Source organism: Nilaparvata lugens, chromosome 7 (assembly GCF_014356525.2).
Source record: "Nilaparvata lugens isolate BPH chromosome 7, ASM1435652v1, whole genome shotgun sequence".
NCBI classification, from domain to species: Eukaryota; Metazoa; Arthropoda; class Insecta; order Hemiptera; family Delphacidae; genus Nilaparvata; species Nilaparvata lugens.
Window position 1 is genome coordinate 14,955,996 of NC_052510.1, and position 25,043 is coordinate 14,981,038.

Sequence of the window (25,043 nt, forward strand, 5' to 3'; positions counted from 1 at the left end):
TCTCTTTCTAACAGTGTTGTCGCTCTCCTCTTCTACGACCTCAAAGGACGCAGGATGCCCTCCTCCTGGTTATCATCCTTTCCACTTCCATCAACCTTCTCCTTCTCCCCGTGATACTCCTCTTCTTCACCAACCTATCCTCCTTTTCTTCTTCGCCTCTTCTTGAGCATCCATGGAAGGGAGATGAGCCTCAGCGTCTAATCCGAGGGTTGTCCATCTTATCCCTTCCGACTCCCGAATTCAATTGGCGCGACTTATAAGCTGCGCACAGCAGGGTGCCTTGTTTAGTGTGTGTTTTGTACCCTCAACGTCAAGTGCCATCATCCTATACATCGGGAGGACACTCGACATCTTCTAACTGGAAACTAACTTACTAATGCAAGGTCAGTGGGTGATTCCATTATTATCTGGATGTGTCTCATACAGTGATACAAGTTTCATCCATATTTTTCTAGTGTTTCTTCATTGAATCCTGAGATATATTATACTACTGTAAATTACTTCCAATATTGCAGGGTGCATGTGACTTGTGAAAAGAGAATAGTCCTTAGTAAAACAGCTCATACAGTTTTACGAGTCTCATTCATATTAGTCTACATTTTAAATTCATTTGGTAGTGTATCTTACAGTATCTCTTCAATTTTTAAACATATAATATTAGTGTAATATTGCAGGGTGCATGAAATATATTATATTATACCACTGTACATTTTCCAATATTGTAGTAAGCATGTGACTTATGAAAAGAAAACAGCCCTTAGTGAAACAGCTCATACGAGTCTCATTAATTTTATTCTACATTTTATTCATTTGCCGAGTATCTTACAGTATCTCTAATAAAAACATATCATATTACGTTCTATATTCAAGGGTAAATGTGGCTAGTGCAAAACAAAGCAACAGTTCAAAAGGTTCAAATATGGCTTCCGGATAATGGATGTAACTTTTGTATTAGGATAGGAGAATTTCGATAACCTCGTTTCTGCAATCACGAGATTTAATTGAGACAGTGAGTCCAACCAACCTTAAAGAAATCTTAGTGATAGAAACTATTTCAGGGAGTCCTCTCAATAATATAGAGTTTCTGTTTTTGACTTATAACTCAAACTTTCCAATTCAAGCTTAAATTTAGAACTATTTTTTATGAATATCCTATATGAGTATTTTGAGTTGAGCTTATAGTATTCTGAGTTGATGAGTGACAATATTATAAGAACATTAACATTACAAGTACAGTAGATTCTCCTAAACCTGCCATGATATTGTACTTTTGGGAAAGTTGAGTAATTCTGAATGATTTATTAAATGAAAAATGAAATTATATTATGCTTGATAAATCTTAATAAAGTTTTGAGGCTTGCAAATTACTTCAGAAAATTGTACAATAGCAGAACGCACTTTGAGTGATTGGATACTTTGGCTAATAATTATCTAAAGCTCAAGCTCTAATACTGTTCATCAATCATTGAAGAGTTCTAATTAACTATCTTATTCATCTATCATTCAGCTACTACTGCTTAATGCAGTGAAAACTTCCCATAGAACCGAAACTTCGAGAGATTCTCAATAACACAGTGACTAACTTCTTAGTAGCTTAAAGCTCGAACTCTCAAACTGTTATCCTGTTAACTCCTTGTTATCCCACTCCTTTTCATTCAACTTCCACATAATACTGTTGTTTTTTTCCGATCATATTCTTTTGATTCGTAATTGTACCTTCAAATAAGTTGAATAAATAATCTCTCAGATTTTCTCATCATTAAATATATAATCTCAGCCAAATATAATATCTGAATAGCATCAAATATATCAAGTGTTTATTTCTTGGTTGGTTTATTCTGCCCATGAGCTTGTTACTGTCAGAGATCGTCAAAAATGTTAGGAATATGCAGAGTAATCATTGATTATTTCCAATCATCAAGAATCAAACTTTCTATTTACTATTGTTAACAACATTGTGAAGTGCACCTTTTCCTATGAACAGTTCATTCTATCCATGAAAACATACACTAAACAGTTATTAAATATGACGAAATTTCCTCCAAATTGAGATTGGCGTAATCTTGAATGAAGTTTACACTCCTGAGAATATATTGTGAGTATATAATTCCAGAAATGAAAAAGGACTGTAGAGTAATTAATTTGAGTAATATGAGGAAATCTAGTTTTTTAGGAAATAGTAAGCAGTGGAAGGGGCAGGATGGACTTGAAATCATGTTGTCATTACACAAAATTATATTGAATCATAATAAACCTATAAATTTCAAATTCATATAATATTTCAAGTTAAAGATATTCAAATATTGCTTCCGAAAAATGAATGCTATTTTTGTTGGAGAAGTTCGATAACCTTGTTATTATAATCACAAGATTTAATTTAGATAGTGAGATAGTGATTGGGTGGACAAACCAACCCTCATTGTAATTTCTTCTGGGAGTAGTAACAAATTCAATTTGCTAATGAACGTAAAGTGCACTGGAAAAATCCTCTAATCTGAGTTACTTATATTTACTGCTCAGTTCCAAATAGATAATAATCTAATTATTAAGTAAAACTTCTAAATTATTCACACTAGTTCTGTTTCTAACTCCACCAGCTACCACTAGCTACTCTATTCATTTCAGTTTATTCAGCTTCTACAGAAACGATTTTTCAAAATGTTTGTAGAATCAAGCAATATTTGAAAGTTATGAGTTTAGAACCTATTATAAAATATTCATTTTTCATCCATATTCAACTTTCCTTATTGATGAAATCCTGTATTAAATTTAGATTGTCACCAAACCAATATCAACTCTGAAATTAAATCTCTCACAACTATAATCAATCAACTATCTTCTAATCAACAATTTTTCCAAGTTCACAGTACCTTCAAGACTACTTCATCTCCCACTACCTACTTATCCAACATGTAAACTATCAACTTGCAATTACTTCATGAATATGATTCAAATCATCGATATCATTCCTGATATTCATTCATTTCTGAATGATATCAATGATCATCGATATCAAACATTGATAACATTGGTCATTGATAGCAAAACATTCTATCAATTTCTCTTGAAATAACAGCAGTATTGTTATCAATATCGATTCCAATCTTTTGGAAGTAGGTTTTAGTCGAATTATCCACTTCCAGTGATGTGAATGATTGTGAATAAAGGCAAAACTAACAAAGGTTGAATATTGAAATAGAATACGGATTTTATGAAGGGTAAATATCTATAATAACAATAATTTACGATCTAATATTGAATCTTTTTGTAGAGTCACAACATTTATATGAGGAATAAATCAATATCAGTTATGTAAATTACCAAGAATACAGAACGATCCACGAAAAGTAGTGAATCATCATTACTGTATATAATATGATGAAGGAAATAATTGACTCATAAACGTACGAGATAAACTTGAAATTTCGCATATAGATTCACAATTTACCGCGGATGGTTATAGCACAGAATACAGCAGTAAGTAGTTGTAGTAGTTTTCTCTGGTTATAGGCTCATTTTAAATTCTTCAAGATTTTAGTTGGTCAAGATTAGACCCTTATTAATAATAATTAGACCCTTGCGGAGCACGGGTGACCTGCTAGTAGAATAATAAAAGCAAGGAATATAACAACCCAAAAAATCTCGAATCGTTCTGATTGGAGAATAAATTCATATCAAAATCTTCCATTAATAAATTAACATAGAATAGAATAGGAATTCAAAATTCAGAAAACTCTTGCAAAAATTGTAGGAACATTTTTGTTGTTTCAAATTCTGTATCAAACATTAGCCGCCTAATTGTTCACATGTGCCAGCCGTTCAACTGGAAGTTGTAATAGGGTGTAAATGGATGCACTGAACATGACCTTCCGCAATCACTCGGACTAATAACAGATTGTAAATAGTACTGTGAACCACATCACCTTGCACATTCAATTCTCGCGCCAACTCTTCCGGAGAGCATCCTCCCCCCTCCCGCCACTCAATCAAAACCCCAGCCCACCTAAGCTGACAGATAGTCGTTAATTGGGCGATCGGCAATGCAGATACAAGAGTGCACTTCCTTCGTCTTCCTTTGCATACTGAATCTGAATGTAAACCATCGTATGAATTGTTCACTTCTTTGTAAGGTCAGTGAGTTTTGATTGTAGCTTAGCGCCTGGATGTGCATCCACTTCAGTCTAAAGAGGTAGAACTAAGTGTACTTCTGTTAAAAAGATGAAACAGATTCTTTCACGTGTAATTATAATGTGGACCAGAGAATAAATGAGGAGTTTGAGAACTGGAGCATTAGGGCAGACAATTCATTTTCATGGAGAAAACCAGTTGAATATGTGGCTGGTGAAGCTACGAATCCAAGTTCTGTTTATATAGTATTGTATAATATTGTTATTATAGATATTTATCCTTCATAGAATCCGTATTCTATTCCAATGTTGGTACTTATGGAAAAGTACCACATCACACTCAACACAACTGTAATGCATTTTATTTGCTTCATTTCATTGCTCCCTTATAAGCGATAATATCCTGAAATGGTTAAATTTCAAATGTCAAAGACGAAGGGAGACTATTCAATATACAATATTTCCCTTCAAAAGATCTTGGAACAAGTATGATATTATTCCATATTAGTTCACATTTTTTCAAGTTCATTTTCAGGAATCATTTTAGTCACTATAATCACAGGTTTCAGCAGAACAGCAACATGATAAGATTGAAAACAGAGAAGACTGTGGACAATATGTCAAGATAAGATTGAAAACAGAGAAGACTGTGGACAATATGTCAAGATAAGATTGAAAACAGAGAAGACTGTGGACAATATGTGATGATAAGATTGAAAACAGAGAATACTGTGGACAATATGTCATGATAAGATTGAAAAAAGAGAAGACTGTGGACAATTTGTCATGATAAGATTGAAAACAGAGGAGACTGTGTACAATATGTCAAGATAAGATTGAAAACAGAGAAGACTGTGGACAATATGTCATGATAAGATTGAAAACAGAGAAGACTGTGGACAATATGTCATGATAAGATTGAAAACAGAGGAGACTGGACAATATGTTACAGGGAAAGAGGGGGTAACAACGTACGAGTCATACTAGAGAGTTTGAAACTAAAGTATTCTAATATTGGAGAACACTGAATTCTCAGAAAATTGAATCTATTGAACCGACAAGCTATCTCTTTAATTAATATATGGAAAAGAAGGGTATGAGGAGAAAGCGATGAAGAGACGAAAAAATCATTGAAATGTTGAACTTGACTTCTAATCTTGACAAAAGTCGGCATTGAATATCGAACAACAAAGCTGATTAGTGAAAAGGATGAGAAAGTAACCATGAAATTTCCCCAAACAAAATTTGACACAAAATACTTCAAGGGAAACTTGGCGACTAACATCAGCACAGATGCGGGGACATTGAGACAATGAGGATGGGCTGATATGTCACTTGACTTGAGTCTCTAATAACTGTGACTTCAATGTCACTCAGAACTGGGCAAGCTGAAGATTCGAGCGTATGAATTCAATGAATTCAATGTCATTCAGGACCGGGCGAGCTGAAAACTCGAGCAAGTGAGGATGAGTCACACTGCACTTCACTATCAAAAGGTGTGAACTCGCCAAAACACAATCTATGATGGACAAAAGTGCAGAAAGTATGAAAGGGGCGCAGTGAAAGGTACCCGTGACAATAACAGACAATGTTCTCCACAGAAGACGGAACAAACAAGACTTTTACCATTTTAGAATTGCGTACAGTTATAGCCCATTTGAATGGCGTGCTCACATACGTTTATAAACATTCGCATGTGATGTGATGTGTGACTGGGTAGGCCTACTCAGCAGCAACGAGAAAATCATCAACATGCGAGTTATCAACAGTATATTACCATCATAAACGTTCTATTAATCATAATCAACTTCTCATGTTCATCATTCTGCTACCTTTCGGGAGAAAAATACTAACGTTAATAAAGTAGGCAACTAATAAATATTAATTTTCGTCCTGTTCTACTTGTTGTAGCTTCTTTCCCAGTTATTTTGTATTCTATTCTCTTTTTCTTCCGCGTTTTAAGTATCCATTTCTACTACCTTGACAACGTCATTCATCTTTCTCATGTCACCTTTTTCAATTATGAATTTCTTTATTCTTCCTTTTTTTATTTTTTCAATTATTAATTCTAATTATCCACGTTTAGTTTTATAAAACTCATAATCTAAAATGCGTCACGTAATCAACTTAGAAGTATCACTAAATAATTTACATGTATGACAGTCCAAAAAAGCTATAATCATCACGTGTCACCAGGATTTACTTTATTGTTATTAACAGCAAAGTTCTGTTCATCATCTTAAATAATTCTCCTCTTCTTCCTCTTTCATAATCAATTATTGTCTGTAATATATTTCTATCATACTCTTTTCCAAATTCGTACGTTTGTCCTCCCTAGTTTGTACTGTATGTTTTTTTTTTGTCTTCCTCCTATCATGATGATTATTTAGAACATAGGCTATTTCTCCGTCATACTATCACACTTCCCTTGATCTCTCTCTCTCCTCTACACCTCTGTCTCGAAATTTGTGTCTGAAATTTTTCTCCTCCTTGATTGAATTCCACTTATAGTTTTTCTTCTACTCTATTCTTTTACTTTTTCTATTTCCTCCACTCACGTGCTCTTACTCATTTGTTCTTCTCTCCTTTTTTATTTCTCCATAATCAAGTTTATTGATTGATAATAATTTGACATCTTGTGGGACTGGCCTCCCATCTCCTCCTCTGCTCCACCTTATATTCATATGTTTTTAGCTCAAACTGCTCGTCTTCATGCTCTTCCTCAAATTTTTTCTACACTCATATTATGATAATAATGGATTTATTGCCACAAACAGATCAAATGATTTCAAGTCGAGATTCATAGAAAACCAGTTCAATAAAACCATTAGTGACAAAAATTAGTGCAGGATTCATCATCGATCGCGAATAATGAGAGAATCTGTCAAATATTCAGTATATTTTCTATTCTTTATCCTCTTGATTTTCTTGTCTTCTCTTATTTTCCTCATCTTTTCCTCTCCTCCTTATTTTTCTTTTATTCAGCTTCTTTTCTTGCTTCTTTTCATCCTCCCTCTTCTTCACCTTTTCATTCTCCATTTCCTTCTTAATTGTCAAACAATACTCATAACCATCGGCGTCAAACTACATCTACACACGCCATAAACATGGAAGAAACACACACATGACTAAACAAACACAGTTACAACATTCAGAGCTAAACGGCAGCTCAGCTCCTCATCCTCTTTCTCTCTCTCACTCACTCTCTCTTTCTTTCTGTTTCTCTCTCTCTCTGGATGAAACGATGACATTTCATGGCAATTGTTTCGCGTTAACCGGTAGCCTTTCCATTGTCATCCATCCCACATCCATTATCACGGCATTTCTTCCAGCCTCTCCATGATGGCTCACACAAAATTATTATGAAATATGAATCGTGCATACAAACAACACTAACAAAAAGCAATCGGTTGTTTTCATAGGACTACACTTGTTAGATGGAAGTTGAAATGGATTTATTAAGCGGTGCTACAATGTTATTAGGTGTCTAAGTAGTTTCACCTCGAAAGGAATTCACTGTTTCGTAGATTCTACATCAATTTAACTTGCAGACATCACGATGTATTCGAGCAGAAAGAGAATAATACTAACGCTTTCAATAATTATTGTATTAGCACAGGCAGTTAGAATGTATATGAATGTGAAATTAATCGATACAATTGAATTTAAATTACATAATTCAAACTTATTATCCCCTTTAACACTAGTGAGGGTTGCACTTTAAAACTTTTTGGAAAATAGATAGAAAATTATGAATCTTTGATTGAAACGTCTTGAGTTTGAAGAAATCATTGAATAAAGTATTACTCTCATTATAATATCACACCTATATGTTAGATATTCTTAGTTACCCTAGAAATGTCTACCCTGTGGCAGAAAGATGTCTTTGAGATTCGATTCTAGAAGAAGTTTCAAGTGCCTTAGTGAGTAACTATAGACTGATATCATACATTATGTTATAGGAATTCTAGTATGAGTTCCAACAGTATAACCAGCTCTCGTATAACCAGAGGTATCCAGTTCATAAACCAGAGGAATCTGTACCAACAAAAACATCTATCTAGTAAGACTTACTGTTTTTCAAAATTTCCATTATTTGGGACGTTGAGAAAGCATTTGCATTGAACTTTAGTTAAAATATTGATTGATCTGTAAATTAATCGATCGTATGTGAACTCGATGATATCTATCCTGAGTAACATTCACTGGTCTTAAACCTACTCACTGAGCTCAATAGAAGGCTTCATCAATCATCAAGCTCAATAGTCAAAAAATGCCTATTTATTCTTTCTAGAGCAAAAGATTTTAGCTGTAAAATACGCACTAGAATATCCTATACAACTTCAATTAGCTCCATGTGTGATTATCAGATCTGATAGGTCTCGTGAATTCCAAGATGAAATGTTTCCCTTACAGCTTCATTTGTTGCTGAGAATCCCATCTTCAAGATTTTTTTGAATTTGAGGTCCATGTGCCTTCGTAAATAATAATAGTTTATTACTCCTTTCATCAATAACTATCATATCCACTGATCACGCGATTATAATTTCTTTGAATGTAATGAGCTTCACATATCTTGACTATGTATCGGTATATTGATAGTTTGATAGCCATATTTCATCTAGGATTGAAAAACTAGTATTCTTAGTAGTCTTTGCTAGTTTAGGTTAATGATTCGTGAATTAACAGGGATGTGGAATTCCTGATCAAGAAACATGAGTACAAGATACATTCCCTAAGCAATCTGGCCTCATCAACCAATCCATTACCCAACAGTTCAATATTAATGGGCCTTAATCGATTTCTGACACTCATAAAGCGTTTAATGAGTACAATTGCGGCGAACGGAGTCGAAACATCAGCTCTATTAAAAAACGTTAGAAGACTCTTCCTTTTGATCTGAGTGTTTGCTATGCAGCGTCTATTGTTTGCTAAACGGAACACGAGCCTAGATTCGAATCTCTCCTGCATCCTTCAACAGCGCTCAAGGATACCAATGTTAGCACCCGAGTGTAACACTAACTGCCCAGCAATCCAAACGTTCCAGAATCCAAGATGAAACGACTGTGATGAAGAACGACTTGAAATGAGATACCTCTAGTGTCTAGTACCTCAATATCTTCATGAAATATATCCAGCCAGACTAATAGAATAGAGCAGAGATAGCATAAGACAGTTTATGATGAGATTGAAAAGATGGTATCTCTTCTCTATGCTGAAAACAAAGAAGAACTATTTGATTCCTCTATGGTATTTGCTAATAGTGTGCCAAGAATGTCTTTTACTATGGAAGTTGTGATCTCATTCAACTAAAGATTGAATTATTGTAAATCTCGCAGTGATAATAGTGACAATATCACTTGAATATCACTCCGATAGCTCAATTTTATACAAGACAATTTTATTTATGCTCTAGGATCGATTCTAATCAAATTTCGAGTGAGCGTCATCAAATAGAGAGGAAGTGGATTGGAAAATAAGTGGAAGAGCTAATTTGATAAAGGAGTTTGAAAATAATTTGAAATTAAAATAGGATGAAGTTTAGTTAATTTGTGAATGGTGAAGACATACTGAATAAAGAGAAAACAACAGCTATCACTTCCCTTATATTATATGGGTAGAGAAGAACTGAAAAATGAAATTGGCGAGCAAGCAGTTATCGCAAGGAAAATGCTTTAGAACCTGATATATTTCAAAGTCCATATCATTCAATTACAATATTTTTTCTTTTTGTCGTATACACAATTATCAAGAAAGTGATAGAGTTATATTGCAGTTATTATGCTGGAATAAGTGATCTATTCCTAAATAAGTGAGATGAAGTGCAATTTTTTGAATCGTTATACTGGTAGAATACAATATTCATAACAACTTTCTGTTCTCTACAAGACTAATCTCTATGAGATGGATGGTGATTCAATTCATAATATTTTTGAATTTCAGGTCAATGATGCAATAAAATTATACAGTAGGCTATTCTGCAATTTCAATCAATCAATACTATAAATCACTTCTTGGTCATGATTGTGTTCTCTATCTTCAGGTTCTATGTTGTTTATAAACAACATTGGAAACACATTTCATTTGTTCGATTTGCACTTAAAAAATCCCACATTTGAAAAATTATTCTACTTTTCAAATTTATATTTTTGTCAATTTCAAATGCATGTCATCTCCCAGTTCAGAGTATATTGATTGACCCTCTTATTTTTGTGATAAGATATACTTATTCACTTCACTTGACCCATTAAACTTGAGATGAATCATAACTCACCAGTCGGCCTAGGACAGAGATAGGCCCAGCTTCATCCCACATTTGATAATTTGTTACCCTGCCCTACATAAAGTCTACTCACTTATCTATCCGTGAAGTCAATCGCACTTATATTCTGATAATCATCCATAATTCATCTGAGTGTTTCGTGATATGTTTGAGCTCAGAATGTAATCATCTTCACAATACTGCTCAAATTACGCAATTTGAAAGTAGATTTTAAAGACTTCATGACCGGTAACAATGCTAACAACCAGTTTTGCATAAGCTTCAAATAAATGTTGATACTGTACAATAATGTGTTTTTCATCGCTATTCAAATTTATAATAATGGCGGGTGGATCCATTACACACGTAGCCTACCTATAATAATAATTGACTAGTAGTTTATGTAACTGATGAAAAGTATTTTCAAGCAATGTGTTAACCGAAACTAATAAACACGTACCGGCTATTCATTTTTTTCAAGTTTCAAGTAGTTGAACAAGTTATTTGAGAGAACTTCAAACGTGATCAGTGACGAAACTTCATGTAATGATGGATTGTTACGAGGAATGGAATAACAATGGCGGTATCAAAGTTGATTTCGAGATCTGTAATTGGATTCGGTGTCTTGAAAAGGTAGAGTTTATTGTGATTCTTCACGAAACTGTCAATTTTAAATGAGCGTCTGCAGTCTTCTTTGATCTGTTGCAGTCTTATTGCGAAAAGCAGAGAAATTGACACAACCTACTTATTCTAACTCCATCAGTTCAGTGTTTGACTTTGCAATGAATGAATTTAATTCTGTAAGAATAGTGGAGATAAGTGGTAAAATTATACTGAAGCATAACTGTACTGAAGTTCTTCTATGATATCGATGAGGAATTGATCTTTGACCGATGATAAAACATCTAAACATACGCCATTCAATGAAGTTGAAGAAAGACTTTGAAATTAGAGTTCTCTGGAGAAAAAATAAGTCTTCAAAAGAAATATACAATAGTTGTTCTATATTCATCAACTAGAGTTGCATGATATAAAACGTAATTCCTACAACGAGGCTGTTGAACACAGCAGCAGAGGAATTGTAAATTTCCAATCAACTGCAAAACAGACATAAATTCACTTTGGAATAATATTGTGAGCAATCCGCAAGTGATTTCAGTAAACACCTACGAATGAAGTAATAGCAATTACAGCAATCAAAGGACACTCTGACAATCAACATTTCAACCAAAATCGAATTTTGAATGAAGAGCGTTGAGAAGTATAATACCGGCTTCCTATTGGCTAAAGCATCTGCTCTCTAATTGACTGAAGTAAGCCAATACCAGCGAAGCTACTACCCATTAGATACTTTTATAATTTTGAGGAATTCATTTCGAGCATTCTTAACCAACGTTATTGTTGATTGACTAATCTTTGAATGCAGCTAGTCATAAGTATCAGAATCATATTATTTCAATTAATTTTTGAACTGACACTTCCCAAAAAAAATGTTTCAGATAAAGTAGCAACAATATTCACAAATGAATGAATTACATTAATTTTCTACTCTTCGTGTTTTAGTGGTAGAGTGGAAATTACTGTCCAAACCTAATCAGTCATCAAATAGAAACTTCATTATTCTCTATTCTATTCTTCTCATGAAGAGCTCTATCTATCTGGACCCTTCAAGATTTGTGATCAATTGATTGATTTGCTGCATCCATTCTATCCTATTTAATAATTGTGGCTGAGTAGAAAATAATAGATTTTCACCTCCAGTCTATGACATATCAATCGTGTAACCCAATGCACTTATTCGAAGAAGTATCATTATAGAAAATACACAAGTTGTTTAAATTCAAGTATTTCTGAAATCAACCAACAATGACCTATTATTTCCAACATAATTTTCATAATTTGATCATGCAACCTCTTGCAATCGAATTAAAAGTATTGAGCAAAGACAATTTTTTTTTAGACACAATCTAAACTGCCGTGCCAGAGTATATTATGATGATGAGTGGATAATGAGCATTCTTAGTCCTTGGTCTGCTATTACGGCAGTTTGGGCAACAGTGATAACCTTTATAGCTACGAAGCGGGTGTTAATGTTTGTATAAGTGTGGCTGTGTGGGTGACTATCTGTCTGCAATTGCATTTTCTGTCAGTAGAACAACGTGAAACGTGAATAACCTCGAACATGTCTGCGCATCTCCTAATAGACGTCTCCGACGGGTTATTACACTCGACAACATTACACTCTTGCTATCCAATTTTTCTTCTTTTCCTCCTTTTTTCGTTATTTATCTCTCTTCTTCAGATGCATCATTTTGGGTTCCCTCTTTTCTTCAAGTTACTCTTTCATATTCCTAACACTCATCTTCTTTCTTTCTGAATTCATAATCTACTGATTAAAAAATAATTTCTCTAATTTGATCAATCCTTCTTCTATTTCTTTTCTCCATATCCTTCAGAGTCATAATTTCAGGGTTTTTTTTTTTGCTTCAATTCATCCTGTTTTGAATCTTTTTTATTATTTTCTATATCATTCTCATTTATTATGTTGTATATTTGTGGTTACATATTATTTACAGATCAAATAAATTTGATTGCGAAAATATAAAATATAACGAAAAAACAGGCTTGGCCAAAAACTATTCTATTCCCAAATGTTGATAATGAATGACATGCTAAAAAATAATTTTGATAAAAAGTAGATTATGTTTGGCTTCTTTTCACTTCTTTCAATCCCTCATCTTCTTACTCACTGCATCCCATCAAATCCCATCAACATTACACTCTCTTCTCATTCCTTTCCTCTATCATGAAAACATCTCGATTCCCTCTCTAAATTTTCCAGTCTCCAACAAATTGAATTACAAATAACGTATATGTATATGTGGGGTCAGAGCCCAGCACCTTAATCGCTCATGGGAGAGGAGCGGGCTAGGCTGTTTTCTCGTATTTACAGAATTATTATAGTGTTTGTTCATATTCGTATTGGGTGATATTACGATAGATCATTTATCAACAATTCAGTAAATAATTTGACGATCCTCTCATTTGTTTTTCTGATGGATGTCCACATCTTCAGCTCTTGAGCTGTGAGTGGATATAGAGAAAATATAAAAGCTGATGAAGGAGATGAGTGAAGCTTCAGGTTCAGCTTGAATTGAATGAACCTTCCTATAGCCACACTCTTAAGGTTTCAATAGCCACCATGAAGTGACTCTGGGGCTCATCACAAATAATTAATTAGTACGAGCTTCACTCTAACGGTCTCCCGTCCAAAAGGAGTATATGACACGCCGGATGTCCTTATCGTAAACCATTAATTATTGTTGATTACTTGTTATATCGAATATGAAGGAGAAACGATAGATGTAGATGTCAGGTGAAACAAACAAGAAAGATGTAAAGATCGATGACGCAATGGAAATCTAGAACTAGAGATGACAAAGAAATGAACAAAATTTACTAAATTTACTAAATTAGTAAATTTTACTAATACTAGTTACTCCTTACTATTTACTTGTACTGTTAACTCCTTAAATTGCTGTTTCGTGTATGTTTTATCAATTACTTTGAGTTTATCATCATAGGACTTTGTACAGTTTAGCATTTACATCTAATTTAAATGAAATTCTATAATTTTACATGGAATATCATATTGTATTTCACATACATAAATATAATATCACATAAAATTTCTATAATTGAAACTTGGACAAATGATAGCTCGACAGAGTAGGCTAGAATAATAAATTTCAGATCCATGCCTCTGGTATCCAAATTTCAAATCGAGTTTATTTTGTCTCAAAATAATACACACAAGTACAAATATACACAATTTATTTACAGTTCACAATTCACAGTACAAAAGATCAATTTAGGATTGTTTCACGCTTATCCAGCAGCACATTAATATTGATACAAAGAAAGCATAACTAATAAAAATTTGCGTCAGGATCGTTATTCAATCCTCACACCCCTTTCAGAGGCGGTCAATGGGTGATAATTGAAACTGAAATGGAATTTGCAACAATTTTTCTTCACACATACCGTATTGCAGTTGAACCCAATTAACGCAGTCCCATTCATACAGAATTGAACAAAGAACAAGGCAGCTATTATAATAACATATTGCGCTATATGCGCCGACTATATCAAATTGAACAAAAATATTGCAGCAGCTAATTTGGCGTTGATTCACGGCCATTGTTCGGCAAATTAGCCAGTTAATTGCTGACCACTGTCTGAAACAAGAAGGTTGCCAGAGCTAGAGATGCTTTAAGCAACGCTTGTCGCTTGTTGAGCAAGGTGGGTGGGTGTTTTCTATCGCCGACAATTGATTCTAATTCATTAACTGGACTATTGCTCAAGTCAGGGCCAACTCACACTTCACACAAGATTTTTATCAACAGTTGGCTGCTCATTTTCCCAACCTAACCCAACAACTGTTTGTCGGTCAGTTTCCCATTCCCAACGTGTGGCTAAGGTGAGCGTCCACTGACACTTGAAGAGAAAAAAAACAGGAGACGTACAGTATTTAACTGAGACCATGAAACAAATTCACAAATGTTGCATCTTATGTAATCTTCACATATCATCTGTTATTGAAAGTAAAGATTGTTGAGTTTCTGTATACAAAAACGTTCAAGGATGATTTAAATCAAATACCTCAAAGAGATATAGACCCACAATGCCTATGCCTTCCCAATGATAGCTCTTACTTGAAATTGAAGGCCGCCATTGGGGTATTTAGAACGAGATATTATATCCATAGATTTGTAATATTATAGATTACAAAGGCACTGGTATGTTATAATCTTATAGGTTGCCCCCTCAATGGCCGATTTCAATTCCAAGTACGACACTAGCGCTGCATGTGAGTCTATGCATCTTTAAGGTCTTTGATTTAGATCATATTCCATTGATTCTTGACACTAACATATTACAAAATACTATATGTAGAGTCTATAATAAATGCATCCCGACACATAGACTCTAGAGTGTGATGCTACACGATAGTTTAAGGGAAATGATCCAAGTATGTAACGGAATTTTTCCATATTGTAAATGTTTTTTTTTTTTTTTTAGTAAATGCCTCTGACATGGGTTATTGAAGAACAATTTGATTAGATTACCTTCTTAAAATAACCTAATAATTGTTAGAAGACTGTACAAGTACATGAAACTATGTCATCTGGAAGAGTTTGAAATCAAAAAGGTAGTTAGGTCTACAAAATATGTCTAGTTTCAAGAGTACCTCAGCCTTCACATCTTCTTTGTAATTCTTTTTCTCCTACATCTCATTTGCTAGAGATATGTTCAAATTCATCATCATACAATATGCTAAATAATACTATATAATGCTAAAATACACTATAAATAAACTTTGTGAAGAATTCAATAACATTGTGTAGAATGTCCAATTCAGATAGGCCTACTAGAGAAACCCTTATTTTCCGCGACGTTTCAACTCCAAAGAGTTTTGCCGCCATTATTGGTGTATGGACACGTGCTCAGTTATAATAATAATTTATGCAAAAATGCATTGCCCTGTTCACACTTGAACAATGGCACGTTTATCACAGTCATTAACAAAGTGACCTGCTTGCATTCATTAATTCTCCACTGACCTGTGACTTCTCTATTTACTTCATAGCCATTGTCCGTTTAACTAGGAGATCAGCACTGATAACACAACTAGAGTAGAGCAGTTGAATGCTTTTGGAACAGTTTGGATGATGTTTGGCTGTGTAGATGGACTACTACATGGATTTCAAAATTAGTTCATACACTGTGATCATATTTTACGAAACTCCAAACAAAATTTCAAAATTCCTATTTCTGAGTTCCTAGATATGAATGAATATAGTTCGTCATTGTATGAGCCAACCAGGCTACATACTGGTTTCATGTCTGATATGATACTGTGTAGGCCTATCATGACAGCCTAAAACGCGGCTTTTATTATTCATATATCATTAATAATATAATCAATATCTATGATAGACTTATCTATGAGTTGTATTGTTCTCAATATTATTTGTTCAATATTATAGTCTATTGTTCTCTTTTGCTTAACGTTATTGTATATTGTTCTCTTCAAAGTTGTATTATGCTCTGTCAGAAGTACAAATCATCATTCATTTATCAATATTCTTTGCATTCGATAACTGAGATAATAAAAATTTGAACTCTCCTTTATTTATTATTGATTGAAATCCTTGACCCCACGTTTGAAATTTGGCATGTTGATTGAAATGCTATGAAAATTGAGTTAATAAATTATTATCATCTCGTGTTTACCCCAAATATTCAGTCTCTGCATCTCAGAACTAATCCTCAGATCTTTCTACAACACAACAGACATCAACAAATATGATATGTTCACCATTTTATCGTGGTTCTATTTAATGTATAATCTATCAATGGAAAGAATTGACTTATACACTCACTGGATTGGAAATTCACGAATAACTCATCATCACGTCTGAACTACCTGCATGGACTGATTAACTTGACATTTTGCATATAGATTCTTAATTTACCGAGGATGGTTAAAGGCCTATTTTAAATTATTACTCAAGATCTCGGAAGGGCGAATTTTTAAAAAGACACTACTTGTGAAGCACGGTTTACCTGCTAGTTTATAATTAACTAATAAAATAATCTATTGTTATATTATATTGTACTTCGATTAAACTATTGAAGGGAATTAATAGAGTTTTTTATTCCACAGGGCGAAACCACGAGATTACCAGCATGAGATGGCTACCAATAACCACGTGTGAGTGATGAAACCAATGTACCTAGAATACATTATGTATTCTAGAACTGGAGTATTATGGATCAAACTATAATTTTATTTCATTTTATTGAGCTGCTTTGAATTGGCCATGACTCATGAGTCATTTATCGTGGTATTCAATTGTACTATTATGATATGAGATAATAAAATATGAAGGGAATTGATATGATAGTATATTTGCATGCATCATCCTTGCAACAATTATTTAGTAAGGGATAAAAACATTGTTTGAGTGTGTCGAAAACAACACAAAACATGCAACAAATAATGTTGAATTCTGATTATGCTTTAAAATTATATTGGGAAGTGGAGAAGCATTGCAGGAGGAAGTTTGTTGGATTTATGAACTATTTTTAAGTATTGTTGAAAAGTTTCATTCATGAATAAGAGCCAAGCCACACAAGGGGTTTTCAGTTGTTTTCATACAAATCGAAGGAGCAGGAAGCTCTCCGATTGGCTGATTCCCGAACGCCAACCCAATCAGCTGATCGGAGAGCTTCCTGCCCTGCCGACACGTCTGAAAACGCCTGGAAAACGATTCATGTGGCTTGGCCCTCAGTTTTGATTTATTTTACAGAAAAAGGAACTCATTCAAAATAAGAACAAGAAACTGTCAGGCATCACAACATTACAGGATTCGAATTGACGGAATTCTGAACCTGACGTAAATCAGCTCTTGATTTAAGGTGGTATTGAAGTTAATACCGTATGTAGAATAAATTTAACTATGATTAATCTAAGTTGATGTGGGAATTATGAATTATTTTAATTGGGAGATTGTTCAATGTTAGAAGAACGGAATACTTCATCGAGTGATAACCAATAGAACCGGAAGTTCTGCATGAGAATTGTTCATAGAATATTCAGTTTATAAACATGGAACTGATTAACATTTTTACTAACAGTAAAATCAAAATAGTCTGAAGAATTCTGTTCAATTCTGTACAAAATAGGAACTGGAAATATTAGGACCAAGCCACATGAAGTTTTTTCATGCATTTTTGGCCGAGTCGGCATGTCAGGAAGTATTCCAATATTGCATGATTACCAGCTGATTAGGTTGGCGTTCGGGAATCAGCCGATAATCAGCCAATCAGAGAGCTTCCAGCCATGCCGTCTCGTCAGCCGCCAGTACAAAACGCTTCATGTGGCTTAGCCCTTATACTGGACAAGCTTGATCTCATCGAACTGAAATGGAAATAAGACTTCCAAGTCATTTGAAAGTGTCGTGGAAAATACCGAAAATTTCGGTGGGCTGTCTAGCCGTTAAAATACAGGGGTAATGACTGTCAGCTGATCGTGACAAGTGAGTCAGCTGATCGACCTGATCAGCTGATGAGTCTTGTGCTGACCGAAAAAAAACTCAAGGTCAAACCTCGTGACATCATGATGAAGAATCATTGTCTACTAGCAGAATTGAAACTGCTTCTGCAGGCTTAAAATCGTAGAACGTAATTAATCTCATTAATTGATTCTCTGCAGAGAGCATTGGTGACAAATATATTTTAATATGTCTAGTCTTCATACGACGTATAAAATTCTCTTTGAATATATACTATCATAACCAATCCAATCATTATAATTATTATTCAACTCTGTAATCAATAAAATAATTTGATATTTAAACCCTTGTAATCAATATTCGTTCATGTTCTATTTGAATAAGATCAAAACTTTCACCTGTCAACTATAGTCACAATTAACCACGAACATTGTTAGAGTATTCTTCAGCTTAGGCTTCTAATTTTCAAATAAATTGTTCTATTTTATCATTATGATGCATTCTGACCTTGGTTCATTATTTTCAAGGTGTAACCAAAATATATTCAAGGTGTAACACTTTCACTCGATCCAAAATGAATAATAGACACTGGATAAATTATAGACAAATGATAATTGTCTATTAATCTGTTATAGGATATGATTTTGGGGTTAATTTTCTAAATTGGAGTTGAAATTATCACACTATTGTGAAATTGATCGGAATACCAAAATTGCATGTATCAAACTAACGTTTCGCTTGATCACATGAATTACCGTAGGTTACTGCTAAGTGTTAAAATTCAGAATCTAGTTGAATAACATCAAACTGTAAAACACTTCTATTAAAATGTCTGTTTCTCATTCTTCCACAGGTGCAGTAGCGCTTCTACTTGGATCATTGACTCCGGCACATGTAAGTAAACAATGCGAGCCAACATTTGGTGTGATTTCACATATCAAAACAATAACACTATTGTTGCTCGAATGATGAGATTATCACTGTTTGTCAAGGTTAAATTATGGGCACCCGCAGGAAGAAATTAAATTATTATTTTTCGAAAATATTAGGGAATTTAAGAAAGAAACAGTTAGGGCTGAGCTTGTTCTTATTTCTCTATTATTGTGTGATTTGTATATTTGTAAATTGATGAATAAGGATAAGGAATTTTTGTATCTACAATTCAGTTTGAATTGAAATAAGATCATTCAAATGTTGGATGGTATTCTTATTTTCATTCGCCTATGAATAGTTTATGTAAATTTCATTCACTAGAAGGTTATTGGAATGTCATCCTCAACTGAAAATGAAATAGCTTGATTAACATTACTCCAGTATCAGTGTGAGATTTCCAGTGGACATTCTAAAAAAAGAAACTCATTAATCTGTAGAAATTCTTCATAATGATATTGATCTCCAATAATCTGAGTCCTTATAATCTTGAAACATATAATATATAGCTGAGCCCTTATAATCTTAATCTGATTCTTTTCACTTTTTGTGTAGTTGAGAAGTTGATATTGTGGTAATTATTCATATAAAATGAACATTTTGAAAATTTCTTAATCTTTTTATTTCATTAATCTGATATCTTTAAACTTTCAAAATCAACACAAGGCTTAACTTACAATAATTCATCATGATTTGAGCACAATTGAGGTGCTTCAATCGATTTTCATGACTAATGGTGGCTGAAGCTGGAGAATATAAATTATAAGAACTTAGGAATAGGGTATGTCATGTTTGTAAACAATATATTGGAAAAAAGTAAAAGAGAGGAGGGTACCATTTTCTTCTTCTTTTTCTAGACAACTCATTCTATTGTAGTACATATTATGAAAAAACAATACAATGTTAGTTCATCTCTAGTTTGTAATCCACTGCAAAATTTGTGATCAATTCATACTTAAAATTTGTATTATTGTTTTCTAGGCTCAGAATGGCTACAACTATGACCGACCCAAGAATCCACTACCCAGTGGTCCTGGAAGTAGACCTGGAACATCACCTGGAACTCCAGGAAGCCCAGGAGGTGGCTATCAGTATCCTAAGCCTGGTGAAAGCTTCCCAGGATCCTCCACTCCAGCAAGACCAAGTGGATTTCCTGGTTCTTCCACCCAGGGACCAAGCTACTCAACAGGTCGACCTTCCACAACTGGAAGTTTCCCATCTGGTCCACTCTCGGATGAATCACCATCAGGTCCTGCAGGAGGATACCCTGGTGGTGTTAGTCAAGGATATCCCTCAGGTAGACCTGGAGTAACTGGGCAGCCTGGCAGTATTGGGAGTGATGGATTTTCTGGAGGATCGCAAGGATACCCCTCTGGTAGACCAGGATCTCCAGGAGGAAGTTTCGGTCCATCATCAAGCCAGGGGGGCTCACCTGGATCATCACAAGGCTATCCTTCAGGAGCTCCTGGATCAAGTGGACAAGGAGGCTATCCTTCTGGACCTTCAAGTCAACCTAATGGACCAGGAGTTGGTGGTTACCCAAGCACGCAAGGATATCCAACAGGTGGCCCAGGATTCCCAGGACAGAGCAGTACAGGTCGTCCAGGATCTCAAGGAGGCTTCCCTGGAAATCAACAAGATGTTTACCAACCAGGTGGACCAGAAAGTTCAGGTTATCCAGGCAGTGGACCAGGCTCACAAGGTCCAGTAGGTCCTGCAGGTGGAGCACAAGGACCAGGAGGCTTCCAAGGAGGATCTTCCGGTGGATTTCCAGGAGGTTCTCCAGCTGGGCAAGGACCAAGTAGTTTCCAGGGTGGCAATGCAGGAAGTATTGGACCTAGTAGCTTCCAAGGTGGCACTGCTGGCAGTCAAGGACCAAGTAGCTTTCAAGGAGGAAATGCTGGTGGACAGGGTCCAAGCGCATCTCAAGGAGGATTTGGAGGAGGACAAAGCCCAAGTGCTTTTGGAGGTGGTGGTGCAGGAGGTCAGGGACCTAGCAGTTTCCAAGGAGGCAATGCTGGTGGACAGGGTCCAAGCACTTCTCAAGGAGGATTTGGAGGAGGTCAAGGTGGCAGCTTCTCTGGACCAGGACAGAGTTCTGGCTCTGAAGATGATGGAAGCTATGATGGAGGTGACTACTCAGCTATTCCAGGTGAACCAGGAACAGACTACCCCATTTTCTCAGAGATCCCACAGACGTCATTCAAATGCCAGAATCAACCTTTACCTGGTTATTATGCTGACGTTGAGGCTAGATGTCAAGTATTCCACATATGTGCTAACAATATAACCTATGATTTTCTGTGTCCCAATGGTACCATATTCCATCAGCAACATTTTGTTTGTGTATGGTGGAATCAATTTGAATGTGATACTGCACCAAGCTTGTTCAACTTAAATGAGAAACTGTATGATTACTCAATCAAGGGCAGTCAGCAAGGTGGTCAACAAGGTCCATCCGGTCCCAGTGCTTCATTTGGAGGTCAGCAAGGCCCACAAGGTCCCAGTGCTTCTTTTGGAGGTCAGCAAGGCCCACAAGGTCCATCAGCAAGCTTTGGAGGTCAGCAAGGCCCACAAGGTCCATCAGCAAGTTTTGGAGGTCAACAAGGCCCACAAGGTCCATCAGCAAGTTTTGGAGGTCAACAAGGCCCACAAGGTCCATCAGCAAGTTTTGGAGGTCAACAGGGTCCTCAAGGACCATCTGCCAGTTTCGGAGGTCAGCAAGGACCACAAGGTCCATCTGCCAGCTTTGGAGGTCAACAGGGTCCACAAGGCCCATCTGCCAGTTATGGAGGTCAGCAGGGTCCACAAGGTCCATCTGCCAGCTTTGGTGGTCAGCAGGGACCTCAAGGTCCATCTGCCAGTTTTGGAGGTCAGCAGGGTCCACAAGGCCCATCTGCCAGTTTTGGAGGTCAGCAGGGACCACAAGGTCCATCTGCTAGTTTTGGAGGTCAACAGGGACCACAAGGTCCTTCAGCTAGCTTTGGAGGTCAGCAGGGACCCCAGGGTCCATCTTCAAGTTTTGGAGCACCTTCCCGCCCACAAGGTCCATCCACATCTTTCCCAGGATCAAGTCCACAAGGTCCAGGAATACAAAGTCCAGCTGCTGACACCCCATTTGATGAGGGTTATCCCAGTGATAAACCACAAGGCTTTGGTCCTGGAACAAGTACAGGGTTCCCTGGTCGACCCAGTGGTCCAGGCTTCCCAGGTTCAGGCTCAGATGATTCAGGCTATCCAAGTCAAAGACCTCAAGGACCTGCTTCAGGTTTCCCAGGTATCCCCTCAGGCTCTCCTCCCAATAGGGAGTATCTTCCACCCATAAGAAGATAGTATTCTCAAGAAAAAATAGGCCTCAGAGAACAAAAATTAATTTGAATAAGTTGGTTTACTAGCATCAACGTGTAGTTGAACACTGTTGATGAAGAAGATATGACTTTGTTATAACTGTAACACAAAGACACTTGGTTCATAATACAAATTATAAAAAATTTGGCTCTGCATCTTCAATTTATGATTTGTACTCGAAGAGATGAACATCGCTATATCAATATTGTATATTCAGTGGATGAATCTAGATGAGCTCAAATAAAATTGTCAAACTATAATTATATATATCTTCAAGTTCTGGAAATAAATGTGGATGAATGACTTTGAATATGGTAGACAATGTAAATATTAGACGTCTAATACATTCCAATTGATCAGGATATAGAATTTATTCGTTTTGTATCTTGTGAATTGTTCAGACTACCAGTAATGAATCAACATTTAATAGCAAGTGTTGAATTTACCACTAACCTATATCCTGGTCATCTCAATTGGAAACTTTACCTTTGTAAGTTACCATGTTAGATGTAATATTTATAATAATATTTTATACTTTTTATACCGATAATTATTGTAAAGTTGCCATAATATTAAATGAAATTTGTATTTTTTAAGACGTGTCTACTTTCTAAATAATCCTCTGGTAAAATTCTATTCATAACTAGCCTACTATAATACCTATTTTATCAAGGATATGCTGTTCATCTACAAAACAATCATTTGAACTATGAGATATTTTTTCAATGGTGATGTTTCATTTTCACAAAAACCCAGGATTTCGATGCTCAAGGCAGGTTGAGCTTGAACAGTTGTGTCCAAACTCAACCTTCAAGTGAATATGATGCCTTGACCATGAACAAACTGGGGTTTGTGGAAAAACACCAGTATAAAAGACAAAAATTACATTAGCTATAGGTTTCTATATGGTGCAAAGTCAATAGAAAGAGGTTAACAATTGTGCCATGATAGATTGCAGAGCAGGATTTTTTTTCAATTTGCCGCCAAAATAGCTTCAATATGACCGCTTCTTAAGTAACATTATGATTGTGTTCATGGGAGGTTGCGGTGCACGGCTTCGGCGAAGTGAGCAGTAACCAGAAACCACGTGACTGGTGCACCACTACTTGCTCCCTCCGAACGAAAATCGAATTCTGGTTCACCGTTTTTGGCGCGTACTTTTGAAATTTATCGTTTACAGATCGGTGTTGACAAAATAATAAAGGTGTTATCAATATATGAACATTCCAGCTATTATTTATTATTATTGATTCAATAATAATATTTGATTATTATTTGAAAAAAATATATAATGTAATCATGTTTTTCCTTATAAAGTTTTTTTTCTGATAATTAATGATGGTTTGTGTTGTCATCAATGAAAATTTGACTACTTTTTCTATGCAATCAGTGTTTATGAATAAAACGTTTTATGGAATATTAGCAAAATGTTAATAATTGAAGTTTCTTGATTTATGTCTACTATCCAGACATTTATCTGGATAGATCCTGGCCTAGGAATGAATCAACAAAATATAGTATTCTGACTAATAGATAACATAAACACATTTTAGTTTAGTAGAATAGTCAATAAAGCTAAAAAATAATAAACTTTCCAGCCAATAATGAATGAATTTCTTGCTTTTCGACTATTCTGTAATTAATTCCATCAATGGAATAAAATACTTCGTACGCCTCATCCTATTTTAGTATAATTATAGACTCTGAATGTGAAGACATAACCTAACAAAACAGCAGACAACCAACGCTTTAACTCTCGACCAATAAGAAGCGTTGATCCCGGTACCGGTTTTGTGGAACATACTTTTCAAGCGGTGCAAGTGAGCATGTACGCGGTGCAAGTGAGCATGCACCACTCCACTCTGTTCCAAGATGGCGACCGGTACCTAAACTGTCAAAAGCTCCCACCGAACGCATTTTCGTGTCCTTGGTCGAAATCGTACATGTACCGCAACCTCCCATGAACACAATCATTGGTGTCTAGACCTCTTCCTATAGACCTTGGTATGGTCCACTAACAGGCTGCGTCATCTATGAACGATTTGTTGAACTCAGTTCTTCTAGTACTGCTTCTAACAACCCGTATTTTCTCAAAGTAGGCAACCCGCTTAGCACTACTTCAGAAAATTCATCAATTTTCAGAAACACAAGGAAGAAGGGATGATATGAAATGAATAAGAATGAAGAATGTATAATTTAATTTCCACTTAATTATCAATATATAGCCTATATAGCATACATAATTAAAATTATAAGTCTAACTCTGCCCACTAAAGAATTTTTATTTCATTTCAT

The 25,043-nt window shown here is 35.3% G+C and overlaps 1 protein-coding gene across 1 annotated transcript; it reads left to right on the plus strand.

The window, feature by feature from the left end:
* Positions 1-154: 154 nt before the first annotated feature.
* LOC111063651 (collagen alpha-1(III) chain-like) lies at positions 155-23,342 on the plus strand. The gene is made up of 4 exons (XM_039432138.1): positions 155-383; positions 17,120-17,167; positions 19,324-19,364; positions 20,382-23,342. Exons 1-4 carry the CDS (start codon positions 377-379, stop codon positions 22,731-22,733), a joined length of 2,448 nt encoding a protein of 815 aa, XP_039288072.1. The 5' UTR covers positions 155-376; the 3' UTR covers positions 22,734-23,342.
* Positions 23,343-25,043: the final 1,701 nt, after the last annotated feature.

What these genes read in the sequence shown, in the direction of transcription:
- LOC111063651 (XM_039432138.1), top strand. An exon ending in ATGGCTACCAATAACCACGT is followed by an intron (nt 17,168 to 19,323) that starts GTGAGTGATGAA and finishes ATTCTTCCACAG; the next exon opens with GTGCAGTAGCGCTTCTACTT. An exon ending in GATCATTGACTCCGGCACAT is followed by an intron (nt 19,365 to 20,381) that starts GTAAGTAAACAA and finishes ATTGTTTTCTAG; the next exon opens with GCTCAGAATGGCTACAACTA.